General features: G+C 47.2%; 6 protein-coding genes across 6 annotated transcripts; all 6 read right to left on the bottom strand.

The window, feature by feature from the left end:
- Positions 1–3,037: 3,037 nt before the first annotated feature.
- On the bottom strand, positions 3,038–5,811 carry LAJ45_10390 (uncharacterized protein; the record flags this gene model as incomplete). Its single annotated transcript, XM_046119915.1, has 3 exons — positions 3,038–4,089; positions 4,150–4,797; positions 4,863–5,811. The coding sequence occupies 3 exons, from the start codon at positions 5,809–5,811 to the stop codon at positions 3,038–3,040; spliced, it is 2,649 nt and encodes an 882-aa protein (XP_045966893.1).
- Positions 5,812–10,140: 4,329 nt separating this feature from the next.
- On the bottom strand, positions 10,141–10,867 carry LAJ45_10388 (uncharacterized protein; the record flags this gene model as incomplete). The annotated part of the gene is made up of 4 exons (XM_046119914.1): positions 10,141–10,162; positions 10,223–10,451; positions 10,498–10,519; positions 10,823–10,867. The coding sequence occupies 4 exons, from the start codon at positions 10,865–10,867 to the stop codon at positions 10,141–10,143; spliced, it is 318 nt and encodes a 105-aa protein (XP_045966892.1).
- A 4,240-nt stretch (positions 10,868–15,107) lies between these two features.
- LAJ45_10387 (uncharacterized protein) lies at positions 15,108–15,991 on the bottom strand (the record flags this gene model as incomplete). The annotated part of the gene is made up of 7 exons (XM_046119913.1): positions 15,256–15,294; positions 15,374–15,379; positions 15,440–15,479; positions 15,578–15,611; positions 15,668–15,767; positions 15,845–15,902; positions 15,972–15,991. 7 exons carry the CDS (start codon positions 15,989–15,991, stop codon positions 15,256–15,258), a joined length of 297 nt encoding a protein of 98 aa, XP_045966891.1.
- Positions 15,992–18,863: 2,872 nt separating this feature from the next.
- On the bottom strand, positions 18,864–19,496 carry LAJ45_10386 (uncharacterized protein; the record flags this gene model as incomplete). The annotated part of the gene is made up of 3 exons (XM_046119912.1): positions 18,864–19,047; positions 19,107–19,219; positions 19,281–19,496. 3 exons carry the CDS (start codon positions 19,494–19,496, stop codon positions 18,864–18,866), a joined length of 513 nt encoding a protein of 170 aa, XP_045966890.1.
- Positions 19,497–19,992: 496 nt separating this feature from the next.
- On the bottom strand, positions 19,993–20,868 carry LAJ45_10385 (uncharacterized protein; the record flags this gene model as incomplete). Its single annotated transcript, XM_046119911.1, has 1 exon — positions 19,993–20,868. One exon carries the CDS (start codon positions 20,866–20,868, stop codon positions 19,993–19,995), a length of 876 nt encoding a protein of 291 aa, XP_045966889.1.
- A 3,619-nt stretch (positions 20,869–24,487) lies between these two features.
- LAJ45_10384 (uncharacterized protein) lies at positions 24,488–26,299 on the bottom strand (the record flags this gene model as incomplete). Its single annotated transcript, XM_046119910.1, has 3 exons — positions 24,488–25,021; positions 25,154–25,621; positions 25,712–26,299. The coding sequence occupies 3 exons, from the start codon at positions 26,297–26,299 to the stop codon at positions 24,488–24,490; spliced, it is 1,590 nt and encodes a 529-aa protein (XP_045966888.1).
- Positions 26,300–26,500: the final 201 nt, after the last annotated feature.

The raw sequence follows: 26,500 nt of genomic DNA, 5'->3' as shown, positions 1-26,500 counted from the left end.
CGGGCGTTATAAATAAAATTTGAATTTCAATACGAACGTTAATAAATGGACGGGTGTTTGTGGGCTAGGGTTTTTTTGTATGGGAACTACCAACCAAATTGGGGGGCAGCTACTATTAGGTATCGCATAACCTGCAGTACTAAATGCTAGAAGCTTAACTATGTTTGAGTCCGAAAACCTTAAACGTTCGATCCCACTTGCGTCATTTGATCATGTAATCAATCTCAATCTCCAAAAATCACTCGTGCCATCCAGGCCAGGACTTATCCCCCTCAACGTCTAGGTACTTTGCATACCTAGTAAGTCTGATCCCCCGCTCATTTGCCAACAAACACATCACACTCCTTCCGATCACCTGTGACTGGCTCCACCCTAAAACACCGTACAGCAACCCGTTTTGAAATACTTTTCCTGATAGTGCGAATACACTCTACATAGAAATGATTGGACGACCCATTTTTTTTTAGCCAATCGGGATCCTTCTACTACTCTGCGAGTTCACATCTTCCTAGTCATGCGTTAAAATTAATTGCTGTACTCTATGTGCTCTGTTTTGAATTACCCATCCCTCCATCCATTCATCATCATCATCACATCAGTCGATCGGTCCCCCACTTCGGACGAATATCAGTCGTCAATCAGGCCAGAATCCCCCCCTCATCCCACCTCGATCTGGTGTTATTTTCAACAGTTGTCCGTCAGAGGACCAGTGAAGAATGCTTATTGGTCAGTCCCGAGAATAAAATCAGCTGGAGTGAGACTCTATTGTTTCTAATAATAAACGTGTCAGAACATAAACCACAAGGGAAGTACCCTAGGATTAGTCTTTTTTCTAGGCTTCATACTCCATACAGATCGCTCTAGAGTCTGCCCTATAACGTTTGGACTCGGGCTTTTCAGGTGATACCTTATCCTCGCCCAAAAGGCCGCAACTCTTCCTCGGTATCGGATGGTTGTCACGCCCACCACTGCGTCCTTGACGGACCGAGATGGTCCCACGTACTACCGAAACAAACTACATAGATCATCCCGACCCACAGGTCCTGACCCTGGACCCTGCCTTGAATCTTCCGACCCCACCAAAATAAAACGTGTTTAGGGTTGGGCCCAAACATGATAGCCACGTTCACGGTCCATCGAACCCTCGGAATCCGTGCCGATGGCGTTACTGTAAAAAAATAAGGTCTCCCACTAACCCGGACAGTAACCGGCCGGGGAAGGTCGGCGTTATGAAAGAGGAGTTTTTGTCGTTGAAGAAAATCGACGCGCCTGCCGCTGCGATCTACCTACCCCAGGAAAGAAAAAAAAAGTGAGAGAGTTAGAGTAGCCTCCCATAGGACACGCAGCTAGCGAAAACTCAATTTTTCCTCCGAACCGTGGATAGAGTTGGACTGGCCGGCTGCTAAAAGTCTCAGCCGTCACAGAAACTACAAACTGCACCTCCGACCCTATCGAATTCCCATCACGAAAAAAAAAGATGATGTCGATAGAAAGAGGAGAAATTAGGCGAGTCCATGCTGCAACCCTGAGGATAGGTACCTCTATGCTCCGCGCCATCGGTAAAACGAAAACTTTGGGATTAGATCCAACCGGGTTACTCGATCATTTCCATCCCTCGATGCAAGGTAAATCCAACCCCGTATCTGCATACTACGCCAAGAGTAGGCAAATCTCTGATAGACGTCCAGTTCTTGCCTAAGGCTGGAACCTCTGACAACTCAAGAGATGGGTATTATCTCTTCCGCATAAAGCAATGCATGCCAAATATTATTACACATACATTTGTCGGAGGACAGCGCTACGAGGACCCACCGAGTGACATTTCATGAGCTCTCACTTTTTTTTTTCAGATCACGTGCTCAAGACTTATCTTTTTAGAGAAAGATAACATCTAAATCAAGCTCGTCGGATGACCCCAAACACATCTTTTTCACGCGCAAAAGACGGAATAGATGAGTAATTATTTTCGGTTCACGAGGCCGCCGAGGCAAGGAGGCGGGCGTATAAATTGAGTAACCTCGTCCTGGTGATTGACAAAAGTGTTTTACATCAGCGTCCCTGAGATGTGCCTCGAGGTAGGGGCTGGTAATACAGGGCTGTATTACAGAAAATCGGACAAAGGAGTGCAGCTATTTGCCGGCCATCTATGTAATGATTTTATGATCATTACCCTATGATCCTTAGCCTTGTAGACCTGTTGGGTCCCCTAACTTAAGGCGGCGAGGCCTAGACTTGCAGTCTCTTCGAACGCACGATAAGTAATCGCTCCGATATCATCTTGAACGCTGCATGCAGAAAAGTCTTGTTTTGACACATATTTTTTTTTCTTTACATCTCTAGAATATATTTAGAATGTATGTAATAGTAGTATATCGACAATTACCCTCCTTTCTCGTAAATACAACATCTCCACTTGTCATCAAGTAATGGGAAAAACCCTGGTATATACAACACCAAAAAAAAACCTTAACATAAGAAAAAGAGAAGATAAACTCCAAGTTGCTCAAAAGCAAAAAATATAAGAGAAAACCCCCCGGAGCTATGATCAATCCAAAATAAAACCCGGGGTAATGAAGTGATAGGATATAAAACCGTTTATAACGTGATCATAAAATGCCGAAAGGAGAAAAAGAAGCGAATGAAAAGAGTGAAGAGGAGAGTGTGGTTAGAAGAGTGTCAAAAAACCCAAAAGACAGGTTACATGTACGGTATCATAAACGAAAAAGAGATTTGACAAAGAAAAATCAGGCCCCGTAAATGAAGTCGCGCATTTTTAACATCCAACAACCTCCCACGAAAAAAAAAGAATAGATAATAGACACCACATGCACCCGTTTAACGCCTACCCAGAAATAAAAAACAAAACACTAATAATACTAATGTAAAAAAGGACAAAGAAAAAAAATTGAAAAACTCCAAAAACCCTTTAACTGAAAAGAAATAAAGAAAAGTAGAAGAAAACCACAACACCGATGAATATCGCAAAATGATGTCCCTTTTTTTTGGAATTTTCAATCAACTCCTTCTATCATGTTGTTCAAATGTATAACCGAGCTTTGTCGGCGCAGTACTCGGTTAATAACCGCTCTAGGTCCACTAGTTTGAAGGGCTTCGTCATGAATCCCTTCATACCAATCCTCGATGTCTTCTCGAGAGCTTCGGTTGTCGCGTCTGCTGATACGGCCAGTACGATGATGTCGTCGGCGTATTGTGGCATCGCAAGTATTTTGGTGGCGGCTTCGTAGCCATCCATGCGTGGCATCCATAGGTCCATGAGGATAAGATCGATGGGTCGCTCCCTTGGAACATCCATGATCTGTACAGCCTCCACGCCATCGCATGCTTCATATATTTCTGTGTATCCGAGCTTCTTAAGCATGTTGATAAGAAGCTTTCGGTTGATCTTGTTGTCTTCAGCGACCAAAATGCGTAGTGGCATCTTTTGTCCTAGATTTCTGTCATACTCGACAGGCTTCCTCCCTCGGGGGAATTTAGCGCCGGGATGAGGAGGTGATTGTGGTATCGGGTTGAGCTCTGGTGAGAATCTTGCCGCCTGTGGCACTGATGGAAGCGCGGAGGCGTCCTGTAAAGGCGATGGACCAGTGAAAGGGCTCTTACGATTCAATCCAGTGTCGAGAGACCAAGTTCCCAAAGGGTTTGGGGCGTTTGATAGTACTGCAGGTGTGACCAAAGGTGTTCCTGGCTGAACCACTGGTGTTCCGGGTGCACTGGCTACATCCGTAAATGTCAATGGCAATTTAATCCGAAACTCAGAGCCCTTATGTGGCCCCTGTACTGCCGTCCGTTCGCACCACAGCTCGCCACCCATCTTCCTTGCAATTCCTTTTGCCACCATCAAGCCCAACCCAAGCCCATCCCGCGACCGTGTCAACGATTCGTCTTCCCTAGCGAATGCCGTGAATAGTTTCGGCAAAAAAGTTTCGGGAATGCCCTCCCCAGTGTCGGCGATTGCGAAATGGAGGAATCTAGACTTCATTGTGGCTTGCACGGCAATCTTTCCATTTTCGGTGAATTTCACCGCATTGTGAAAAACGCTTGAAAGAAGCTTGGACAGTTGAACACCGTCAACTACAAGACAAAAAAGGTTAGTACATCCTCACATGACAGAATTGCAAACGTCAGACTTACGAAGAAGGGTCTCGGGTAATGTTTCGTCCACCGTTAACTCTATTTTGATGGTGCTGATAGAGCCTCCAGGCACGGCTGTTTGTACAGTTATTAACTCTCCAAGTGGTGTCTCTACTGAACGTGTCGAATCCGGACGACCACCAGACCGTAACGAATCATGTATTATCTGTCTTAATAACTCGCGAAGCTTTATTGGCCGCGAGTTGAGCCGTACCCCACCTGATGCGTCAAACATCAAAGCATTTGAAGGTGTCGGTGAAGCTACTGAGGGGTAGTTTGGAATCGCGAATTCTCGTCGGTCTGCATCCACCACATTCTGATCGGTGGATGGCGTATTTGTGCTCCTCCTTGATCTGTCTAGTAATGGTGACCCTTCCCTATCATAACTCAAGCCCTCGCTAAAATGCCTCATTTTGTATGGTTGGTGCTCGTCAGGGGATACTGATTCTCTTCGTCTCTTGCTTCTTCGGGGGTTGTTTAATAATGAGTCGACCTCGTCGACATCGAGTTCGTGGTTTGGTGAACTATCCGAATCATCCCCGTCGTCTCCAAGTCCAATATCACGTGTAGGTGTTGAAGGGACTTCCATGTCGAAATCGTATGCGTGAACCATGTTATCTGCAGCATCAACTGCACGTCTTGTGCTATCTAAAGGTTCAAGAAACCAAAATCAGTACCAACCCTCAAAACCAAAACAGGGCAACAAAATATACCTTGGGCAACTTCGATACTCTCCCTCAATGATTCCACCATATTTCGGATCTGCTTCATGTCCCCAATCTCCCATTCGGTGGCTTCTAATACTGATGCATACATTACATCCAGCATCCCCACAACTCCTTGCATTGGTGTTCGTAATTCGTGTGATAAACTCCGTGCATATGGCCTAAGTGATTGACGATAGCTGACCGCCTCCTGGGGAATAACCTCGTTTGGCTTCTCTGTGAACCCATTGCCCTCCAACATTCGGTCTGTGACCTGATCCTCCAAGGCGTGTAAGAACATCTCCAACATCCCCCATCCCAACTGAGGCCTTTCCCTCAATCCATCAGCAGTCCACATGACTCCAAAATGTGCAAAACACTTGCCCTTGTGAAATAATGGTACGGCCAGGTAACCTTCGGGGAGGATAGGCATCGCCCCAGCGTTTGGGTTGTTTGGTGTTAAAGTCGCGAGTCCCTCGGGGATGATGAGTACTTTGTCGTGTCGCATCCATTGACAGGGGCAGCCGTAAACCTGATACTTGTAGTCCCGGTACAGCCCTGACTGGCCCTTGTGATCGTTGAAGTAGAAGGCCAACCCCATCAAACACGAACCCGGTTGCCCAATAGCTGGCATCTCCACCGCTGAGTTCTCATCATCAACCAACACTCGCTTAGCCACGAATGCATACTGAGCGCCCATGATCTCCGACATGCCCTCCATTAGATGTTGCCAAAAGTCGTATGTTGTTGAGCTCCGTAGCTTCTCTTTCAAGTTGAATGTTTGCTCCAAGCACTTACTCTCCAAATCAATAAAGTTCTCCTCCATCCTTGACCGGAAGCCCGGTTCTCCCATATGTACGACGTCCATGGTGTTTGTTGAACCGATGACGAGCGAAGCACGGCTATAAGGATCGTGGTCGTAGGCCTCATAAGACTTGAGGCTCTTCTCCGCGTCCATTGCATTCATTCGAAAGTGGGTGGCAGAGGTCACCACCCGAGTATTTGAACGATACTATCTAACCTGGGGCCGGCAAAAACGGTTGACGTCTTGTCACGGTGTTATGCAGACGGGGGGAGGGGTGGTAGGCGTTGAGTAGAAGTGCCTTGCCTAGACTGCTCTAAAGTAAATGTGATCTGTGACAAAAAGGATCTTCTGCAGGATGAAGGTGGGTATGTATATCTCAAGGCGTTCGTTCGTGCGTGGGTAAAATACGTGGAGGCTGATTTCCGGGTGGTCGAATAGGCTACCACGGTACCTGTGCTTATTCTGATGATTCGGGGAAAGAATTGCGCGCGCAATGACGAAGTGGGTTATTTTTTTCCTCGATGAGATGTATAACCCTAGGTTGCTGCGCTTCACCTAAATTTTTACTTTCCCTTTTTTTCCTTTCTTTTTTTCTTCCCCCTGTGTTCTTGTTCTAAGTCTGTCGTAGGCAAGGTGGTACAATTAGTGTCCACACGAGGAGAGGAGGATAATAGGTGATCGAGAGGGAGAGGACGAAAAAAGAAAAGAGCTTAATGCAGAGAGAGGTACATACCTACCAAACAGCTAGCCACAGGTCTTTTTGGTCATAAGAGGCCTCGTCCGGGAGACGATCCGCAAATGCAAGTGGATTCCGATTGTCCAGACCGTTGGCGAATGGACGGGAGTGGAGGGGTAGGTTTCAAGGCGATGCTTCTGCTCCTGGCACTGGTGCCCGGAACGATGAATGAAGAATTGGAATTGGATATTTGTATCGGATCACGGGTGGCGGACTGACGATGTGTCTCGGGGAGGGAATTATTCCGGAATATTTTGACCTGAAGAATAAAGCTGTAGCTTGAAAAGCACGCGAAATAGTACAGAATATCCAAGATACTGGGAATATGGGGGATAAGTCGATAAACGAGCAGTTTAGTCAGGCACGAATGCATGGATGAACGTTTCTTTTCTTGGTCACCGTGGGACGAGATATGTCTCTCACGAGAATATCAAAGCCACTTTGCAGGCTCTTTTTCTGTTTCTTATCAAACAGAAAAACACCACTGATGCCTGCCTGCCTGCCTCTTGCCTCTTGCCTGTATGCTCTTATTTCCAAGTGACTGACTGACTGAGCAACAGTCTGGTCCCTTTCTCCTGCCCTTCCTTCCCTATCAATGGGGCAAGGGATTGCTGGTTGTTGTTGTGGCTTCTGGGTTGTTATTTTCCACCTCTTAGCTTCCTATGCTTTCTACCCTTTCCTTTCCAAAGCAGTAGTAGTTGCTGACTTGACTGTCTTGTGTCTCGTGTTTCGTGATCTCTCATTCGCCCCTGACTTTCATCTGGGCTCTAGCGAGTAATTCCTCCTCAGTGAGTAGTAGTCTGTCTGGTCTGTCACTCAGATGAGTGAGTGACTGGGGGGCCGCAGGACAACAGCAGGTAGGTGTAATAGAGAGAAGGGGGGTGTCGTTAGAAGAGGAAAGATCCCCAGACTAGGTACCCGCGTGTCTGTATGGCTGTCTGGGCTGTCTGGGCTGGCTTGTTTAGCTGGCCTGGCTAGCTGACGGGGGTGGGCTCTTTGGGCTGGTTGGGACTCTAGCTTGCTGGTCTAGGTGCTAAGTGTCGGGAAGGGGATAGAGGAAAAAAAAAAAGGGCGTTGGAATGAAGTTTGCGCCGCCAGCCGCCGATTCACCAGGGCTTTGGAAGCTTGCGTGCTGGTACTTTTCCTCACCTGCCGTAAAACCCTACATTCCTTCTTGGGTAGGGTAGGTGATGGGGGTGACACAGTGACTCGTGGGTGGTGACCGGTGATGGGTAACAAATTATTGGTCAGTTACGGGTCGTGTACGGGTCGTGTACGACCTAGCGCTTCTCTGCCCTACCGACAGATTGCTGGAGGACTCTACTGTGTTGTGAGTGGTGATGCCCTTTTCCTCGGCCCATCACTCATCTGCAGTTCTTCGTCTTCGCAAGTCATAACTCATAACCAACCCTCTCCTGCTCTTCCCATTCGTTCCTCTGCTCCCAAATAGTGTCTTTGTCACCCAAAAACGGTAACGCTGCGGGTAGTTGTGGGGGGCAGAGGTCTTTGCTGGTTATGCCCCCTTCCCATTATGGCCCGGCGATCTTTGTCCTCGTCTCTTCGACGTTCTGGTGCGACACACAGCCGAGTCTGCCGCTCTCTATCGTGGTCTGGACCGTCTCGGATTCTCCAGCGGTTTGCTGCTACTACCCCATTCGCTCTGCCCTTCTCTGGGCAAAAAGAGAGCTTCTCACTCATATCTAACTATCCTCTTCCCCCTCTGCCCCTTCGCCCAGTCAGCCAGCAAGCCAGCCCAGCCCAGCCAGTCCTTGAAATTTTAATCGCTAGCTAACTAACTACATACATTATTCTGGCTTGTTCGTTCGCGCGCGGTCAGTCGAGTCTGATCCACGTTTCTCGTGTCTTCCTTTTCAAACCACCTGAGCGCGTTCGTTCACTCGCTGACCACTTTTTTCCCTTTCCCTTCCCTCCCCTAAAAAAATCGGAAATAATACATGCTGTTGCCTACATATTTATCATCCGGCGTATCAATTCAAAAATAAAATGTGCACTTTAATTCACCCCCCTCTTTCCCTCGGAACACTTTCTCTCACCCCCCAGCTAGCAGATCAGGATCAGAACCAGATCAGCGAAGCGTGTGTAGAAAGAAAAACATCATGCCTACCCTATCCTACATATGTTATGCAGCCTGTACATCTCTAACTTACATCTGTGCACCCAGTTACAGCTACATAGCATCACCTTTCCAGCGCCCTACCTGTCTGAAAATAGGCTGACTGACCATTTAAAGAACAAGAGAGAAGGAAAAGAAAAAAAGAAAGGAAAAAAGCTCAACAGTAAGGACAAGGTGCGCGCTAAAGCTCATGTGTGCGATCTAATCTAAACTTTTGTACCTGGGTTTGCTGCCTGTGTCGGGTGTCCCGCGCGAAAGTAAAAAGAGCAGCAACGACCAGAGAAGAAAAATTACAGAGACCCGGGCCTAGACCGCCCACTGGTTTCCCCTTTCGTTAGGTTGATAAATCCCTGTACGGGTCGTCATCATGCCTTCCTACCTACCACCCTACCCCCCTAAGAAACCCTACCACCCATCCATTCCCTTAACCCCCTCCCTCCACCCTTCCATTCACCCCCGCCATCTGAAATTCTAGACCGTCGTCCGTCGCATCGGTGGTCCTGGAAATTTTTTGATGGTGTGATCTCACGATATCTACAACACGACTACCTAATCGCTGATCTGACTAACTGCCTGGGAGGTTGAAGCATGTAAGTAGTAATCCAATAATACAATACTCTCTCTTTCTTTCTCTACCTATTGTTCTCTGGCTCATGGCTGCTGGCTCATGTAGCAAGCATTAGCTAAGCGCAGGGTTGCATTGTTTTGTCTTCCCTTCCCAGCGACGCAACGCAACGCACGCTCGCTAGTTTCTGGCCTGTAGTGGCTCCCCGACGCGGCAAATGTAATCCCTCGCTAATAAAGATCGTCGCTCCGAGAACGGGAACATAGCAGGTAGAGTAATGCTCTATGTAAACCCGTACCGCCAAGGCTAATCATGGTGAATACCGTCGCGGCATCATCATGGTCAAGAAATCCCACCAAGCTTTTTAGGCCCATGGCAAAGAGACCCTTTCATAAAGGAAAACTCCATGCATACCGTAGCCCTAGCTAGCTACTTAGCTAAGTAAAGTAGAATTGAGGTATCTCCCTTGATTTGCCTAGAGCACTCTACTCCACTCTAGAGTAGAGTTTCTAATGTTACTCTACACACACCCATCCAGGTGTCTGTCCCCTCAATACCTCACCCACTCACGTTTTCCCTGCGCGCCTCACTCTTCCCGCGAAGGAACGGGTTGGTTGAAAGAGGAAGAAAGAAAGAAAGAAAGAAAGAAAGAAAAGTGCAACTATCACCAGAAACTGCCGACCCCGAAACGCGGTCGCCCGAGGACAAACCGAACCCTTCCTTCCCGGTGGCTGACCCAGCGGTTGGGGACTGCTGTACTGCACTCCAGTGAAGGGCCAATGATGGATTATGAAAGGAAGTGAGGGAGTAACTTAGATACATATGTAGTGAGTGAGTGAGTGAGTGGCCTATCACAGAACCAGAGACATCCCATCATTTTCATGCAGTATGTATGTCTGTACCTGTATGTAGAAATTGTTTCCTCCGCACGAACGACACTCGTTTTAGCGCAAGACCCGTCGCCATCGCCGCACGCAGCAAAACAAAGGAAAAGAAAAGATGGAAGGTCAGAAAACGTCGATGATGATGAGTTATCATGAAACACGTTCATTCGCTCGCTCGCGCAAGTCTACTCTAATTGAGTATGTAATTCACGCACAGATATCGGGGATTGTCGATTCCCTATTACCTGATCATATATGTCTGTAGGTAAATATATTCGATGTCTGGCTTTAGAATAGAAAAGGGGGGTCGGGGGGGAGACGTTGGAAAGGAAATCGACAAATTCGATGGCAAATTCAGGAGGGTAATGTTTACCATATCGAACCTTATTACGGAGTTGCTATCCCTACCGTCGACAGACATCAACAACCACGCACGCCCTTCCTTTCCCCTTCGCTCCCACGCGCAACACGGGCCTAAGTCAAGTCAGTCAATCAATCAGACAGTCAGACAGTCACCTACCTATGCTAACATCCAAATGTGTCTAACCCAATGCTGTCAACAACCCCAACCCAACAACGAAAGCAGAGAGGGTGTGTCTAACTACATGGGGCGGTAGTAGTTAGCAACAGCAGCAGCAGCAACAACAGGAGTAACAGCAACAGTAACAACCAAAGGGTGTCAACCACCCACACCACCCCTTAACTAGCCCGCCTCCGACCGAACCCTGATTACTTTATTCTCACCTACACTCACTACGAGTCTATTTTTCCCCACCCCCAGCACAGTGAACGAAATAAAGAAAAGAAAAAGCAGTAAGGCGTCAACCGCGTGTGCCCCAAGGCACTCTTGCCTCGCTTCTTCTGCTTCTTCCAACCTCCAACCAGCGCATCGCAGACGACCTAAACGCCCACTGTCGCTTCGCCCGTATTCCCTTCCCCCTTCCCCCTGCCCTTCCCAACCGATGATGAATGAGGTTGCATACATAACATACGGCAACCGGCACCCCCTCCAAAGTAGGGTCTCAATGGTCTAGACCCCCGTCCCCAAAACGAGTAGATACGCCCAGACATTTAAGGGACCGGGGAAGCGAGAGATGTATGTATGTAGGTAATGTATGCAGTTGTTCCACATGTCAACAAGGACGACGGGTATGGGAGTTCTCTGTCACTGGTAGAGTACATACCGGTCGCTGGGTCGGTATTGTAGGTTTGGTAGGTTGGTATGTTACATGTAGGTACTCTAGAAGCATTGGAAATAAAGTGTGTTGAGGCCAGCTCTGGCTAGATCAGTGCTCTGCTCTACACTTTCCCAAACCCTCCCGGTACCGGTGCGACTCGTTCCGGCATTGACACGAGTAAAGTGCAGATCTGCGCACTGGACTGAACTGAACTGACACACTGACCTTACTGCACTTGAGTGCTCACCACCATCAGCCAACCGATGTGTGGATGTATGTGTACATGTAGTTACTGTACCTACGAGCGAGTAGAGAAGGTAGAGTAGGTACTCTAGAGTAAAGATAGATAGAAATGTAGCTGCTAGGTAAAGTACCTACTCTATTCTAAGTAGACAGCCCAACATGGGGGGGAAGAGACTCGGACAGCCAACCAACCAAACACTATCAACTATCTGCCCGTCCTCTACATACCTAGAATAGAATAGAGCATGATGAGTACTCCACTCCACTCCGCTCTTCTCTTACCTACATGCTTTGCTTTCCCCTCTTTAGATGCTCTACAACCTCTACTCTATCTCGCACTTACACGCGAGCCAGCTTTCTCTTCCCCTCAAATCAGCCCCCCGATCAACACCATCCAGCTATCTCCAAATACATACGTGGTTATCATGTCAAGAAAGAAAGTAATGAAGCACGATAGGAGCCCTGCCATCCGGTCCAATATAACTCTCTCGTCTCTCACGTTCTAGGCCCTCTCTCCCCTCTTCCCCCTCCCCCTCCCCCTCCCCCTCGCCCCACTCGTGCTGGCTGTCAGAGAAAAAATGCCATTGCGGGGTAGTAATGTAAATAGATAGACCGGACATGGGCCCTACCTAACCCTACTTCTATATACGGACTTTCCTCGATCCTTCTATCCTTCCCTCCTCATGCAAAAAATATGGAGCAGGTAAGATATGTAGGTAGGGTACACCTGAACCTGAACCCGACGATACGTCCATGACGTGTAGTGTCCGCCGCGCCGTGCTTTGCTTTTTCTTGCGTCCCCCTTCACACCCCCCCCCCCTCTCTCTCCTTCCTCACTCTCCCCGGCTTTTCTTTCTTTGCTTTTTTGCGGATCGGATCCGGCTACTCGGTGGGAGGTGGTTCTAGGCCCTGGGCCGTAAATTAAAAGGCATCGTGGCCTTGAGGTATGGTAGTAGCACAGTAGTAGAAGCAGAAAGGTATTGGGGTGGATGGTTATTCCGGTTGATATGAGGACCCTTAGTATATTTCTAATGCTCTATCTACGTGGAGGTACGTTTAGAGTGCTTGATGCTTGATCTATCTGCTACCTACCAGTATATGTATGTAGGTGTCGACTTGTTGTACTCTACGGAGTTAGTAGGTACTTTATGTGCAGATGGCTTTCCGAGGAGGTTAGAGTGGTGGTACATACTGGTGGTATCTGCCGAAACTTTGAGTGGGTACTTATTCAACATATGCTATTACTCTACAACTACTCTACGAGCTCCAAAGTGTGGTTTTTTCAGCTCTCTGCGGCTATCCATCACTCGTGGTAGTAGTTAGAGTAGGGAGCAGTGCTTGTACATAGAACATGTGCCCAAGGTAAAATACTCAAATGTTTATGCAACCGGTAGGCTACCTGCCTTACCTTACCTTGCATACCATGTTTAGAGGGTCCACTTCCAATACGTCATGACATGTTCCTTCCTTTCCCCCCCACTGCCACTCCCAAATAACAAATGCACGCTGACTTGACTGAGGGTTCGGGCCCGTTATTTTTGAATCGCCAAGATGAGCCCATTTCAATCGATGCTTAATCTGGTGGTACCTCTTCTGGGACAGATGTTGGATCATGAGTGTGATGCGGGTTGCACACTGCGAGTACTCACTAGCACTAGTACTGTGTCACGCATTGGTAGGATCACACATCATTTGAACCCTCAGAGAAAGCTGCCGGGAGAGTGAGTGAGCCGAGAGAAGAACCTAATCTATATCCAAATAGTTGAAACAATGGCCATGTGTGAATATAATACTTGCTCATCTATCCCATCACAATTATCCCACTAAACCCGTACATTAATCAACAAACATCCGCGGGGGGGGGGGGGGTTAGAATAGCAATAGTCAGGATTAATATTCGAATCTTCGAGGGGAGAAAGCCGAAATACCACCGCCATGCAGTGCATATCTCTCTGGCTACCTAGCTACATATCTAGTGAATCATAACTAAACCAAGTATTTGGTTCTCAACAAATACAATCTGTCCTGTCCTCCCAAATCTCCTCATTTGTGCATGGGGTCATCCCCCCCCCAAAATGCTGTCAAAACATATCATAGACTGGATCGGTGAGATTGATCTCCAGGACATAGATAGAGCACCTACATACCCAGATCCTCAAAACGTTTTCATTTCAAGGTTGACCAGCACTCCATAAACGGCAATCCAAATTCCATTTTCACGGTAGCCTCAACCATATTAAGGGTTTCCTTCTTCTTTATTTCTTCCACGATGAGACTCATCACATTTCAACCCCCCTCCTTCGACAGGAGCCAGTTAGAAGAATCTCACAGATCTAGCCAATTCATTCCTCCTCAATCCCAAATATTATTCCCTTCCTGATTAATATTAATCCCTCACAGCCTTCATCCTATCTTTCTTGCCCACACTCTCACCCGTCATCCTTAAATTTATGGGCTGCCCGACCCGTTCTCCGGGCGACCGGGTCACAGGATTTCATTGGACGGCAGCCTCGCACGGAGCACTATGTAGACACCGTGATCATCTACCGTTGCGTATGGGCTGCGGTCTAGAACTGGATATAATCGACCAGTCAGCCCAGCGGGATGGTGATGTTGTCTTCCTCTACTACGATACGCAGGATGAGAGAAGGTTGGGTTTAATCCTGTAATATCGGCCCGGTCCGCAAGAGTAATAGAGTATGTAAACTAACCAACTACCGGTCCCGTACGAGTATTAATTGCTGCCTTAATGGCCACAATTGAAAACCATTTCATATCAAAGCCACTCCTAGTGGCTAAATCAATTCCTTTGACTCTAATTTGAAATTGTTTTTGTTCGATCTTTGAGCAATACTTGGCTTTCTGGCAATCGAAAAAAAAAAAAAAAAAATACCCTCTCAACAAATTATTATTTGTAGGCCTAGGTAGCACCATACTATGGAACATCCCTCTCCCTGCAGCGCCCGGCGCTTGGGAAACAATGATAGATGTGATAGGGTATCCCAATGGATCATTTCCCAGCAAGGACCGATGTGTTTTTTTAGGTTATTACCAAATTCAAACAACCTTTACCATACAGACGGAGCTCCACATTCGTTCAATTCTTTTACTCGTTCACTATATTTCCGGCCAGAATGTTATCCAGACACCAGATGAGCAGAACGAGTAGTAGTAGGAGGCTCCGATGAGAATGAGGGGGGGTGGTGATCTCATGCCTGGTTTGTGCACGGGTTTCTGCGCTTGTTCATGGATTCACTTGTGCCCGTTTTTCCCGCGCCCGTGTTGGACCGGCTGGTTGGCGCGCCTACATACACTTCAGTAGTTAGCCGTCAGTGACACAATTGTAATTACAAACAGGAGCGGACAAGCACATGCCGGACGGGGAAGGGAGTCTGTTCTATGATATGATGCTCAGTGGTAGCTGAGTTTGGCAAGTAAAATGTACCGTTAAAGGGAATCTACATGACTCTCTAATTCACTTGCAAAAAAACTACCATACTATAAAGGTTAGCAACTGGTCTGTACCAACAACACCAAAGTGCCGCTTGGGGTACATACCTACATACCTACGTGGGCAAAGGCCTTCAAACATAACATCGGCGATCGAGAAGACGTAGATAGATACTTCATTGGTTGTACCATCACTACCTAGCAGCTAGCAGTTGAGAGTAATATTTGGATTCACTTATAAACGCGGCATAGCCAAAGCCTAGATGAATGGGTCGAGATCTCGGTCCGCCGACAAATTTTCGTTAGTAGAGTTATAGTGAAAGCTTATGATCGTCGGATCTGCATTGGAGCCTTTTATTCTAATTTACTTACTGTTAAGCAGTAGACTCCCATCTGATAAGATTGGTTTATGTGGAATCGAGGTCATGGAGCTGCAACTGGAAGTCCTTTTATACACGCATTGGTCATTATTCTCCAAATAGAAAACTTCGTAGGATATACCATAGAGCCTAGGCACGTACGTACCAGTAACTTGCAATGTAACGTATTTCAGGAGAGTCCCGTTTGGTGAAACTCGACAGTCTTAATTACAATTCTCGAGTTTCTAGAATCGATCCTTGACAGTGGATACCTGAGTTTGCAAAAAAAGTCACCACAACCGAGTGATAACCAGTGAATGAAAATATTTCTCCGATGCACCCAGTCCACATATCTAAAAAAGGGTCAAACCTTAGGATTTCTAGTTTAGAAATGCTTCCATACACTGCATAGAATCTTCAATTCCGATTCCGGAGGTGGGGGAACAAAAATACCCCTAACCATCATGAAACATTCTGCTTAGTCGCCGAGAGGCCTCTTCACGCGCGGAGATAGAGTTCTTGAACTGAGCAAACGCCGGACGAAGCCCGGTATATGAGACCTTCGGTTCGGTGTCGGATGAGCTTGTTAAGATGGTCCGACCGATATCAAGAGCTAGGGAGAGCGGTCCAAGAGTACATGGACAAAAATCAACCAACCGCCCTCCACACAGTTAGTTCGGAGTATTGTGATCTTCCTAATACGGGGTGTATTGTTAGGGGTGTATTGTTAGGGGTGTATCGTTAGGGGGCGTTTTGTTACGCGCATTGTTAGAGTGGCATGCATTGTTCTGGCCTCTGTGTGTGAGGGGGTTTTTGGAGGAGAGGGATTTTCGGTAGGTAGTATCCGCTCGGAGTCTTGATACATGTGTTTTGCCAAGAATTTCCTTAGCAGAGCATTTCAGAGTCTCGGGCTGGTTTATGTACGGACAATTCTAGGGTGCCTAAAGAACACGGTCAACGGCCACGGCTCGAATCCGAAATGCAATAATTATCTCTTTTAGCGAAGAATCAAGATCGATCTCCCCGCTCCCGCTCTGAACTATGGCTTCCGTATCGGGCCGTGACCCGAAAGTTAAGGCAAAAGCTGTAGGTAGGTATTTCAGGCTTTCCCGCGATACGCAATCTCGGTTTGCGCTCGGTCGTTGTTAGGGGGTTGCTTATGTATCTATGTACATACAGCCAGTGCGTCTATCTCGGTAGATACGGATTGGTCAAGTAATAGATGTCTAGATCTGGTGTATGACTAGAGCATGCTGAGGCGGCGACTGCTAGGAATGGTACTTATTTTAGGCGAGTACCACTCATGGGAATTTCGGGAGTAGCGATATTAGTAAAATCCAGAATCCGGATGGATGGTAAATATTTCAGATCATCGTGTTGAAGCCCGTTAATTTTTCTCGAGCTCTGCCGCTGATCTGAGCATATGAAAAAAAGACTGTGGAAAATTACTGAAACAATTGAGCAAGCATGATAGCCACGACCAAATAATATTCGTGATCTAGGTTTCTCAAAACCTTTCCCCTTTGCCTCGGCAAAGTTTATAATAATTAATATTGATATCAGGGGTCTCAGCTAGGTGCGTCTCAATCGTGATGTTGTCTAGTTTCTAGGCCGGGTAATATGTGTAGTAACCATTTCTACGGGCTTTTGTGAACGCGTGCGTATTACCTAATTAATAGGCCTCAAGCTAATGAATTCTAATGTCCGATAGGGCGATTGTACAAGCGACATTGGTTCTAATATGTGATGCTCATTTCTTTGATGACTTATCTGTTGCGGTTTAAAGCCAAAAACGCCACGTTCAAAGGGCTGTTGGAAGACATGTACGTCTTAAGCCAATAGGGGGTATAGAATAATCCGTTCTAGCATCCGTCATAGCCATCCAGTTAATTACATGTAGGTTATTTGGTATCCGCCATCGATATTTTCTTGTGATATGTAACATCTAATCTCTCGTTTCCTTCCAGAAAGAATCGCACCGGAAGCGCTCCCGCTGTTACCAACACATCCGCGGCAATCTCTTCCCATAAACGAGATTTGTCGGGAAGATGGATCTGCGTGAGTCTCAGCCCTAGAATAAAGTTGTTGCCCATTCAATGAGTGTAATGTAGTGTCACGGGGGCAGCATTTCCGACTTGTATATATCCGGATAAACGCGGACTCTCCTTAAACTGAGACCGTAAACAACCAACAACAACCAACCAATAGTAGCACCTACAGTCGTTTCTGGGTGAACGGCGAACTCGGTTCGATGGCGAATGGGCCAATCAAAGTCAACAAAAGCCAACAAAAGTGTGCCGACCCCTTTGCCTTGACTGATTATCAGCCCGAAAAGTCGCCATTCGTCATCGAGCCGGCTTCGCCGTTGACCTAGAAACGACTGTAGCTCTTCGTAACAAAACCGAAACAAGTAACACTTCGCGGCCGAGATTCCAACAAAGATTATTAAACGGAACTCCCTTAAGATTGAGCGGTCTAGATTCTCAAGTTTTGTTGTGGGGGCTGGGCATGAACCGCAGTTTGTATGATATTTGGATTCTCCAACTTCGCTCCGCAGCCTGTTAAAAGTAACCTAGGTCCCCATTCTTCGGGTCAATATTATTTAGTGTATCAATGGTTCAAGTGAGCCGACCACGAGGCGGCGTTGCGTTTTTGACATTCGAGAGACTACCGAGTGTATTCAATCGCGGTTCGGCCCGCCAAGTGGTATACCTCGTCATCCAGATTCCTCGCCTAAAGGTAAGAAATCTAGGCTTTCAACGCTAACCTCGACCTTGAGCTGGTTTGTTCGGCCAGATCTAGTATAATCCAAGCTCCATGTACTGTGATGAACAGAAATCGCGTTTCATGGCAACTATTGTCCCGTGCCCGCCTCTTTCGTCGGGTCTTATTTTGGTGGTTGGTGATATGACTTCATAGGAAAGCTAAAGCGCCATAAACACCAAATTTAGTTACATGTTGTTTCCAGAGAGTGAGCACGAGACTTATCTGGGGAGGTAAAGTTTACCTTAGGATGTGTTAATTATCATTCCGCATCGGTGCATCTACTACGTGTTAATTCCCTTTATGCGGGTTAATAGTTGCAGCTCAAACACAGAACAGCATACATACATGTACTTCTGGGCAGAACATTGGTTTTGTTGGGATGGGTGTTGTAATACATGATTATTGTGATGCTTGTGGGAGGGAGTGCTGGTGTCTGCGGTGCTTTGAGAGCTCGCTGTGCTGTCCTTGTGGTGGATGGACGCACTGGCTAGACCCCAAACTGAAGATGAGACAAAGAAAAATTCGAGGACGAGGAGGCTAAATGTGATGTAGCCACCCGTTGTGGCCTTTAGCTAGTCTAGTAAGCTCCCTTTCCACTAGTGTGTTTCTAGACTACAATACAAAGTTACTGACGGAGAATCGAGCCTTTAATTGGTAGATTTTATTCATGTCGAATCTCCAAAAATTTAATTGAAATATGGTATCGACAGTTTTTGCCTCAGAAATCACGTGCTTTTCGTGGAATAGAATCACCAAAAATCACTCGTAGCACAGGTCTTTTGCAATTGTATTAACGCAATAATTTCAACCAGCCTCGCCATCCGCAATTCCTCTGGTGATACCGATTAAAGAAAGGCTTAAAGATATGTTTATTATCACCATATCTTTCTTTAGTTTAGCCCATCACGTCCAGCCTCAGTAACTGTTCTCAACGTATCTCCGAGGTCTCCACAAGCGTTATTTAGTGCCTCGAGTGCAGTTATTATGTCGTTCTCCACTGCTCTCTTCTTCTCCAACAAAGATTTAAATCTCTTCAGTACCATAAGTTGACGACGCTTTCTTTTCCCCACCTCACTGTCAGACAAGATCAAAGTAAAGCCCGGAAGGGGGGGTGGAGGGGGGCAACAACTCACTCCCGAGCCGCAACCAATTGAATCCATTTTCTTGCCTTCTTTTCAGAAGCCTCAAAATCCAATTCATATGCGTCTTCTATTTCCGTACGGCGGCGAGCTTTGCGGTCTTTCGACTATAATCCCCGACTGTCTTAATACTATGCAGAGTAGAGTAGATGATAAGGGTACACGCACAGCTTGCATCATACTCTCTAAGATCTTACTTAGAGATACAATCTCATCTTCTCCCTGCTGTGACTGTGACGGTTCCTGGGTGCCAGTAGTCTCATCGTCAGAGGAAGCTGCTGCCGCTGGTGGCGATAGCGGCGCTGGAGGCGGAGCAAGAAATGGGGGCTTAAACTTCTTCTGTTTAGTGACATTAGGTCCTAGTGCAGAAATTTTGGGTGGCATTGATTCTGATGAGTAGAGACTGACTGCACTGAAGCTGGTGATGATGGACTTTAGGATGAAACAGAATCCAGTGGTGAGTACGAGTATGGCCTATTTAAGGCTCGAGTGTAACACGTGTACTTAACAACATGAACTCACGAGGGGCCAAAATTAAGCTTTTTGGGTGATACATTTATTCTGCAAAACTTATTATTCAGCCAATTATTTGGCAAATCCAGTAAAAAGCCTAGCTACAGTTGAATTCAATAGTTAAAGATGACCAATGATTCAACTTTCGTAAGTTTACAAATGAATTGAGTTGATATCAGTGTCTTGAGATATGAGAGGACCTAAACCGCAAGCTCATCTAGTATCACGAGTGTGTTCTCTCAGGCCGCAAGATTTACTTCCTCCTACTTGTGTGTGTTGGCTACGACACAAAGCTAGCTCGAGGAAAACAACTTTGCCCATCACACACGATGTCAACTCAGGTAAAGAAAATACTAGCAAATATACACTAAATAACCTTACACTGGCTCGGACGCTTCTTTTCTACCTCTTCTTCCGGATCCGGGTCCCAAGATAGTTCCAGCCAAAGTTCCTGATGTCGGGATTTCCAATCAGAGTGTCGGATCTTTGTCAAATCTCTGGAGTTCACTTTCACTTCATCCCCCCTCTCAGCCACCCATCTTAGGCGACCGGACTCAGTTTTCTCGTAGTAACCGGCACAACGGAGAGATGACCTTCGGGTTTTTGGTGCCCCACCCCCTTCCTCGTGTAGTTTGAATAATATTTGTACAGGATAATTTCGAGATACATCATGGTATGTACGGCATGTGCCATGTCGGACTGAGATTCCTCCACAGTGACGGATATGTATGCGCCAAATCTTCTCGTTAGGAGTGTTTCGTATTGTTTCCCGAGTGGTATTATAAGGGGTTGCTATTGTGTGAGGGCAGAATTTATATTGCTTGTATCTCTCGTCGTGTGTTTCCTGGTAGAAATCCACCTCTACCTCAGCCTCAGCCGGCTGCGGCTCGGTGCCGTCTGCCTCCCTATTCTCATCCGCATGGGGAGAGGTCTCATTATCCTCAGTTTCAACGGGCTGGGATTCGATACCACCTGTCTCCCTACCCTTATTCTCGTGGGGTGAGGTCCCACTACCCTCAGCAACAACACCCTCGAGCTCAAGAGACATAGCCTCCAGAGACATAGAGCAAGTGTCAAATTCCACGCGTTCCTTCATCTCGGCTTCCTGGTCTAATTTCCGCTGCAACTCGCTCCTGGGATCCGGCCGAGTATGCTGTTTCCGATGCGGCGGAGAATTTTCGGTCAAGTTTGGGTCATAGTCATACCCTCCCCCCGCTTCCTCTGAAGCCATGAGCCATTTCATCACTTTAGAATCATGTCTTTCCTGTTCAACCTCAAGCTGGCCTGCAGGAACTCTAGACTCATGAGACGTGTTGGGACCGAGAGGGGTACCTCGAACTCTATCTGGGCGCAATAGAGGCAGGTTTTTATATTTATATACTTGTTGTCCTGACATTGATTATATCACACGAGTGACTTTATAGTTGTCGGAGGGGCCGCACTGCTTGTCGAAGGGGGCGGGGACGTACTTGTGTTGAATAAAATAAGAGCGAGATGTTACAGTTGCAGCCTGAATAGGAGGATTCAGCTACTTTATATCTAGATAAAACCAGTTACAATAAAGTGGCCGGTACGTGAAAAAATACTGCAAATGAAATGTGGTATCCTCGCAAAGGGTTGCTCCGCAACCTTAACGTGTCAGCTATTTGCATCATGAGGGATCACTCGCCACCACATGCAGGACTGAAAGCTTGATGAAAGAGCGACCTTGGCATGTCTGGTGGTGAGAGTTGTCCGCAGATATCATGGTACTAAAGGACTTGGAACGAATGGGCATACAATCTAACCCGCCCTCGTAATTACGTAATGACATTCCGCAAGGCTCTCTGGTTTGGTGTGACCCTTAATCCAACGTACCCCTCACCCGCTGGTGCGCTGTAGAACCGACAACCTCATATCATCAACAGAGTTGTTCATTCAGTCTCGAGTATAACTGCGCGGCCAATCTCACAGCCACTACGCTATCTCAGTATGCTCCCGTAGCTTGTTGTCGCAAGTGAACTAGTATAGTGCGACTTACAGAGAAGAGCAGTCTCCAAAATTATTTGGGGTGATTATATAAGGATGTGCTCTTTAAGAGGCCCCCCCTCCCCTTGAAGGGCCTACCGGCCATACCCTCGATCATTTTAACCCAGTATGATCGAGGCTTCATCGGTGGTTCCTAATATATGTTATAGATACACCTACAGATATCTCATCTACTTGATCAGACGTTTTATTGACCTTGTCACCAACTGCTCCTTCATCATCAAACTCTCAAAGTCTGCAGCTAGGGGTAGGCGTTCTTCCAAGTTCTGGGGGAACTTCGTTGTGCTATCTCGGGGAGATAATTGAATAAGGGCGGTGAAGTACCCTTCCTTCTAAATTACAGCCTATACCCCAGAGTTCGTTTCAAGCACAATATATATTGGCTGCTAGGTTATCACGAAAATAGTATATTCTTATTTATTGGAATTGGAATTATTGATATCTGCCACGCCAAGACCCAATCAATCTGGGGGTACTCATCGCAGCATGGTAATGACGGCTTCAGCTTCAACAGCGGACATTATCACATATTGCTGAGAGCACTATCGACTCTCTAGGATCACCGGGAGTGAGTTGCTCAAATTTCGTAAAGGCTGTTGTTGACTAAACTAATTCGATTACTAGAGCAAATATATGGGAAATGCCGTTGCAAGCCTTGGCACGGTTAAGAGATTGATAACAAAACCAAATACGACTGGAATGTGCCAAGAAATTTACTAAGATCGCAGAATATCAATCATGATATATCACTCGCATCCACCAGAGTTTTCCAAAGGACAAAAAAAAAAAAAAGTCGGTCTCGGCTGAAACCCATCCTGATAAACTCAAATTCAACGGTCTTAGGAGGAATATTGCTCTGTGGTATATACGGGACACATCTGGTCTGTCACTCAGGACCGGCCGGGAGGGGAGGGTTGCGCCAATCGCTAAAACCAACCTGTGGCGTGAATCACAAATAAACTGAGGAAGCGTAGATATAGAACCTTAGCGCTAGTCGGGTTTTGAAACAGGAGGGGTTAAACTGAGGGTTTTGAAATGGAGATACTTGTAAGTGATTAATTCAAGAAAGAATACGCCAACTACCCAACTCTTAAGGAAGTTTCCACAACAGCAACTAATTAATTAATGAACCGCTGAACTTACACCTCAGTTTTGTCTTGAGTAACGCGGTGGTGCCCTAGGAACGAAACGTCGAGAAAATGTACCACCACATGCGGTTGCGTTCAAATCACACCAGCTCAAAGCCACACATTCTACGGCAACCCACCACCCCTTGCCTCAATCCTTGAAACATCAACCGTCTCAACCAACCGCGCGCCTGATCAGTAGACGTTCGCTCCGCCCATGACGTGCGAGTAGCTGTCAAACTCGCTCATGTCAATCGATACCCGCATTCTCCGGTGTGCTGGTCTTACTGTGCTTCTTTCCAGAAACCTGGTCGATGGGGTGAGTGCGCGATGCACGCACGGTGGGGTGGCGATGGCGTCGAGTGATATTGCATGATGCTCATCCTGCCGATTAATGAAGAAAGCAAAGATATTCTACACACCCTCTCTTCTCTTGCTTTTTTTTATTTTTGTGTTGCGGATCCAAGGCGATTGAGGCTATGGGAAAAAGTGCACATTTGTGAGCAACATAAGCAGGCCGTTGTCATGTCAGCACGCGTCGTCAACACACGTACATCATGTCGATTACACCAGAGCTTTATGTCATGAGGGGCCTGAAAAAAAAACCTAGGTATGAAAGTTAATTATTTCAAATCTGCTGCTGCCCATCTAACACTTGCAACTATGTAACTAATTAATAGATTCATTCATTTCATCAACAACGGCCTACATTAAAAATACAAACGGAAATCATCACCATCCAATCATATCAAACTTGAACTCCACCTAGCAGCAGCAACCATTAATAAGTCGAGCAAAGCAACCATCCCATGACGATGATGCACCAGTCTTACAAAAAAAACAGTTTTCCCTTCCCATACGACACGGGCATCGGCACGCACATCCTCCACACCCGCATGCGATAAACCGATTCCCAGCACAACGTCGGTGCTTATCCATCCATCCAATACACCCACCCATAGTACATACCCCTCCCCAACCTCTTCTCCCCACTACGAACGGTAGGAACGGTAGGAACGGAAAGGCAAAAAAAAAAAAAAAACCAATGAGAAAGTTTCGATAGTCGGACCTTTTTCCGGTTTCTTCGTCCCCCAGTTTCAGCCTTCAACAAAATACGACCGAAACCCCGGCTAACTAGATGTCATATCAGTTTCCGACAAGTGAATGCACCATGCATAGATACGATCAATTTCAAATCCCATCGAGAATTTCATGAATGCAACAAAACAACGAAAGAGAGGAGGCGGAATATTTAACAATTGATTTTTGTGTCTGTGAGTTCAACAAACAAAAAAAGTAACGAATATATTTAACTTTGAAGAACGAACGCTCTTTGGATGAATGAATGTAGAAAATAAAAGTATTGAGCAATGTGGGGGTGAGGGGAGCTGAGATAAATATCTCAGATATAAAAAATAAATGGGGTATATAAAAAATCAAAGGGGGGGCTTCCAAGTCCTCCAAGTGGAACTCGCGAAGAAAGAAGAATAATCAACATTTGTAAATAACCAAAAAATGATAATATGGCCATGCAACAAAGGGAAGATAAAAACAAAAACCCAAAGAGAATAAATAAATAAGAAAACCAAAACCGAGAAACTCATGTACCGCCACAAATTGCCTTCGACTCAAAGCGAATCGCCAGAGGAGACTATACCCGCATATCCATACCCCGCATCCCTTTTTCTTTTTATTTTTTGATGTCATTTACTTCTGCGACCCCGACGACGGCACCCGCGCAGGGAACGTCGCCGACATCGGCGGCGGTGGATAACTCGCCGACAGCGGTGCCTGAAAGCTCACCGATCTCGGCGTAGGCGGAACCTTATCGCCCGACGAGTTCGGCGGCGAAATCGACACCCGACGCGCCTTATGCGGGGCGGTCGCATAATTCCCCTTCGGCGGCCTCTGCAGCACGATCGGTGCGGGCATCGGCGCGGCACGACCTTCCTCAGCGTCCGAGAGGTTACTGTATGGATCGACAGTTGTGTCGTTGAGCTTGTTGTAGGCGGTGTTTGCGTCAGTCTCATCGCATGCGTTCTTGGGTTCGCCGGCTTCGGCTTCGGCTTGTTGTTGTTCGCGGAGCTTGGCGAGCCAGAGTTCGGAGCGGGCTTTGTCGCGGACGTCCATGGACTTGCGGAGCTTGCGCTTTGAGGCGAGGCGGTAGAAGGCGAATGCGTAGACGGCGATGGTGATTGTTTCAACACTGATCTCGATGATGGCGCAGACAAGAACCCAGTCCTGGTTTGGGGTTAGTCTGGGAGCTAGATACGGGAGCTAGTGGGGTAGTGTTGGACTAGGCTTGGTTGCGGGAGAAAGGGCAAAGAAAGAGAAAGGGCAAAGAAAGGGTCAGAAAGGGTCCAAAAAGCTCACCTGCTCCCTGCACACCAGCTTATAATTAATATCCTCCTCAAACAGCTTCCTCCTCACATTATCCTTACACGCCCATCCCCACAGATCCTTCCCCTCCGCACTGTTCCTACTCCCCTGCATGATCCCCGCCGCAATCGCCCACATGACAATCGTAAAGATAAACGTGCCGACGGCAAACACGGTCCAGTAGACGGCAACCTTCTCGGCACGCTTGTGCCCGCCCCGCCAGTATCCGTACATGATATACAGCGAGATACACAGCGACACAACGGCGATGCACAGAACGACGATTTGCGGCCACTGCGGCGTCGCAACGGCCCATGGCGGCAGGTTGTTGCGCGGCGCCATGTGTTTGGTGGCGTTGAAGATTGCGAAGGTGGAGGCGACGAGCGAGAGGACGACGAGACTGCAGGCGCAGTTGATGCTGCGGAGGAAGATCTTGGCGAGGCGTACTTTCAGCTTGACGGCCTATCCATCACAAAGAAAAAATTAGTAAAAAAAAAAAACGATAATCTTTAAGTCCCAAACAAAGGGAAAAACAATGGATGGTGGACTAACCAAATCCCGCTTATCATACTTCTGCACCTTCGTCGAATACCTCTCCACATCGGCCTCCTCACGGAACGTCGGCGTCTTCAGTGCTGGCGTCAGCGGCGTCATCGGCACCGCCATGCCCGCATACGGGTCCCTCCGTCTCGGCGACTGTGGTATAGGTGGTGCTGGATACGCTCCAACCTCGCCATTCACAACGCCCATCGACGTGCGGTACATGTCGACCGAAATCGGCTGTATGGGCGGCGGCGGATACGTCGTTGTCGTCGACGATCCCTCCTCTGCAACGGGCGACGGGTATGAGGTCGTGTCGGCCATTCTTGATGGCAGCTGCTGCTGGGTGGTTGTTGTTGATTGTGATGGTGGCGGTGGGTAGTCCTGTGCCTGTCCGACGCCGAAAACGATCGGTGCTTGTGAGTCTGCTGGTGATATTGGGCTGGTGGCCGAGTTCTCGTGGTGGTTGTGGGTGGTTTGTGATTCTGGCGTGGAGCGGTAGAATTCTTCTGGGTCCACTTGGGGGTTGTGGTACTGCTGCTGCGCCTGGAAACCGCTGTCGCCGACGGGGGAGTAGGGGGTTATGGTCGATGTAGTCATGGCTTTTTAAGTATTGAATTGCTGTTAGGAAACTAGTGTCGATATGCACGGACTGCTTGCTTCGCTTTGACAGTGAGGAGCGAAGAGTGCAGTGAGGGCTGAGTGAGGGAAGAAAGGGAGGGTTGGTTATATTAACTATTGGAGTGGCAGGGTATGGTAAGCGTTGTGGCACTTCAACTAATCAGCTTTGAGCTGTGTCAG

The sequence above is a fragment of the Morchella importuna genome, assembly GCF_003444635.1.
Source record: "Morchella importuna strain M04M26 chromosome Unknown Morimp01GS045, whole genome shotgun sequence".
Lineage (NCBI taxonomy): Eukaryota > Fungi > Ascomycota > Pezizomycetes > Pezizales > Morchellaceae > Morchella > Morchella importuna.
Note: the sequence above shows the minus strand (reverse complement) of the source record. Positions and strands in the feature narration are given on the sequence as shown.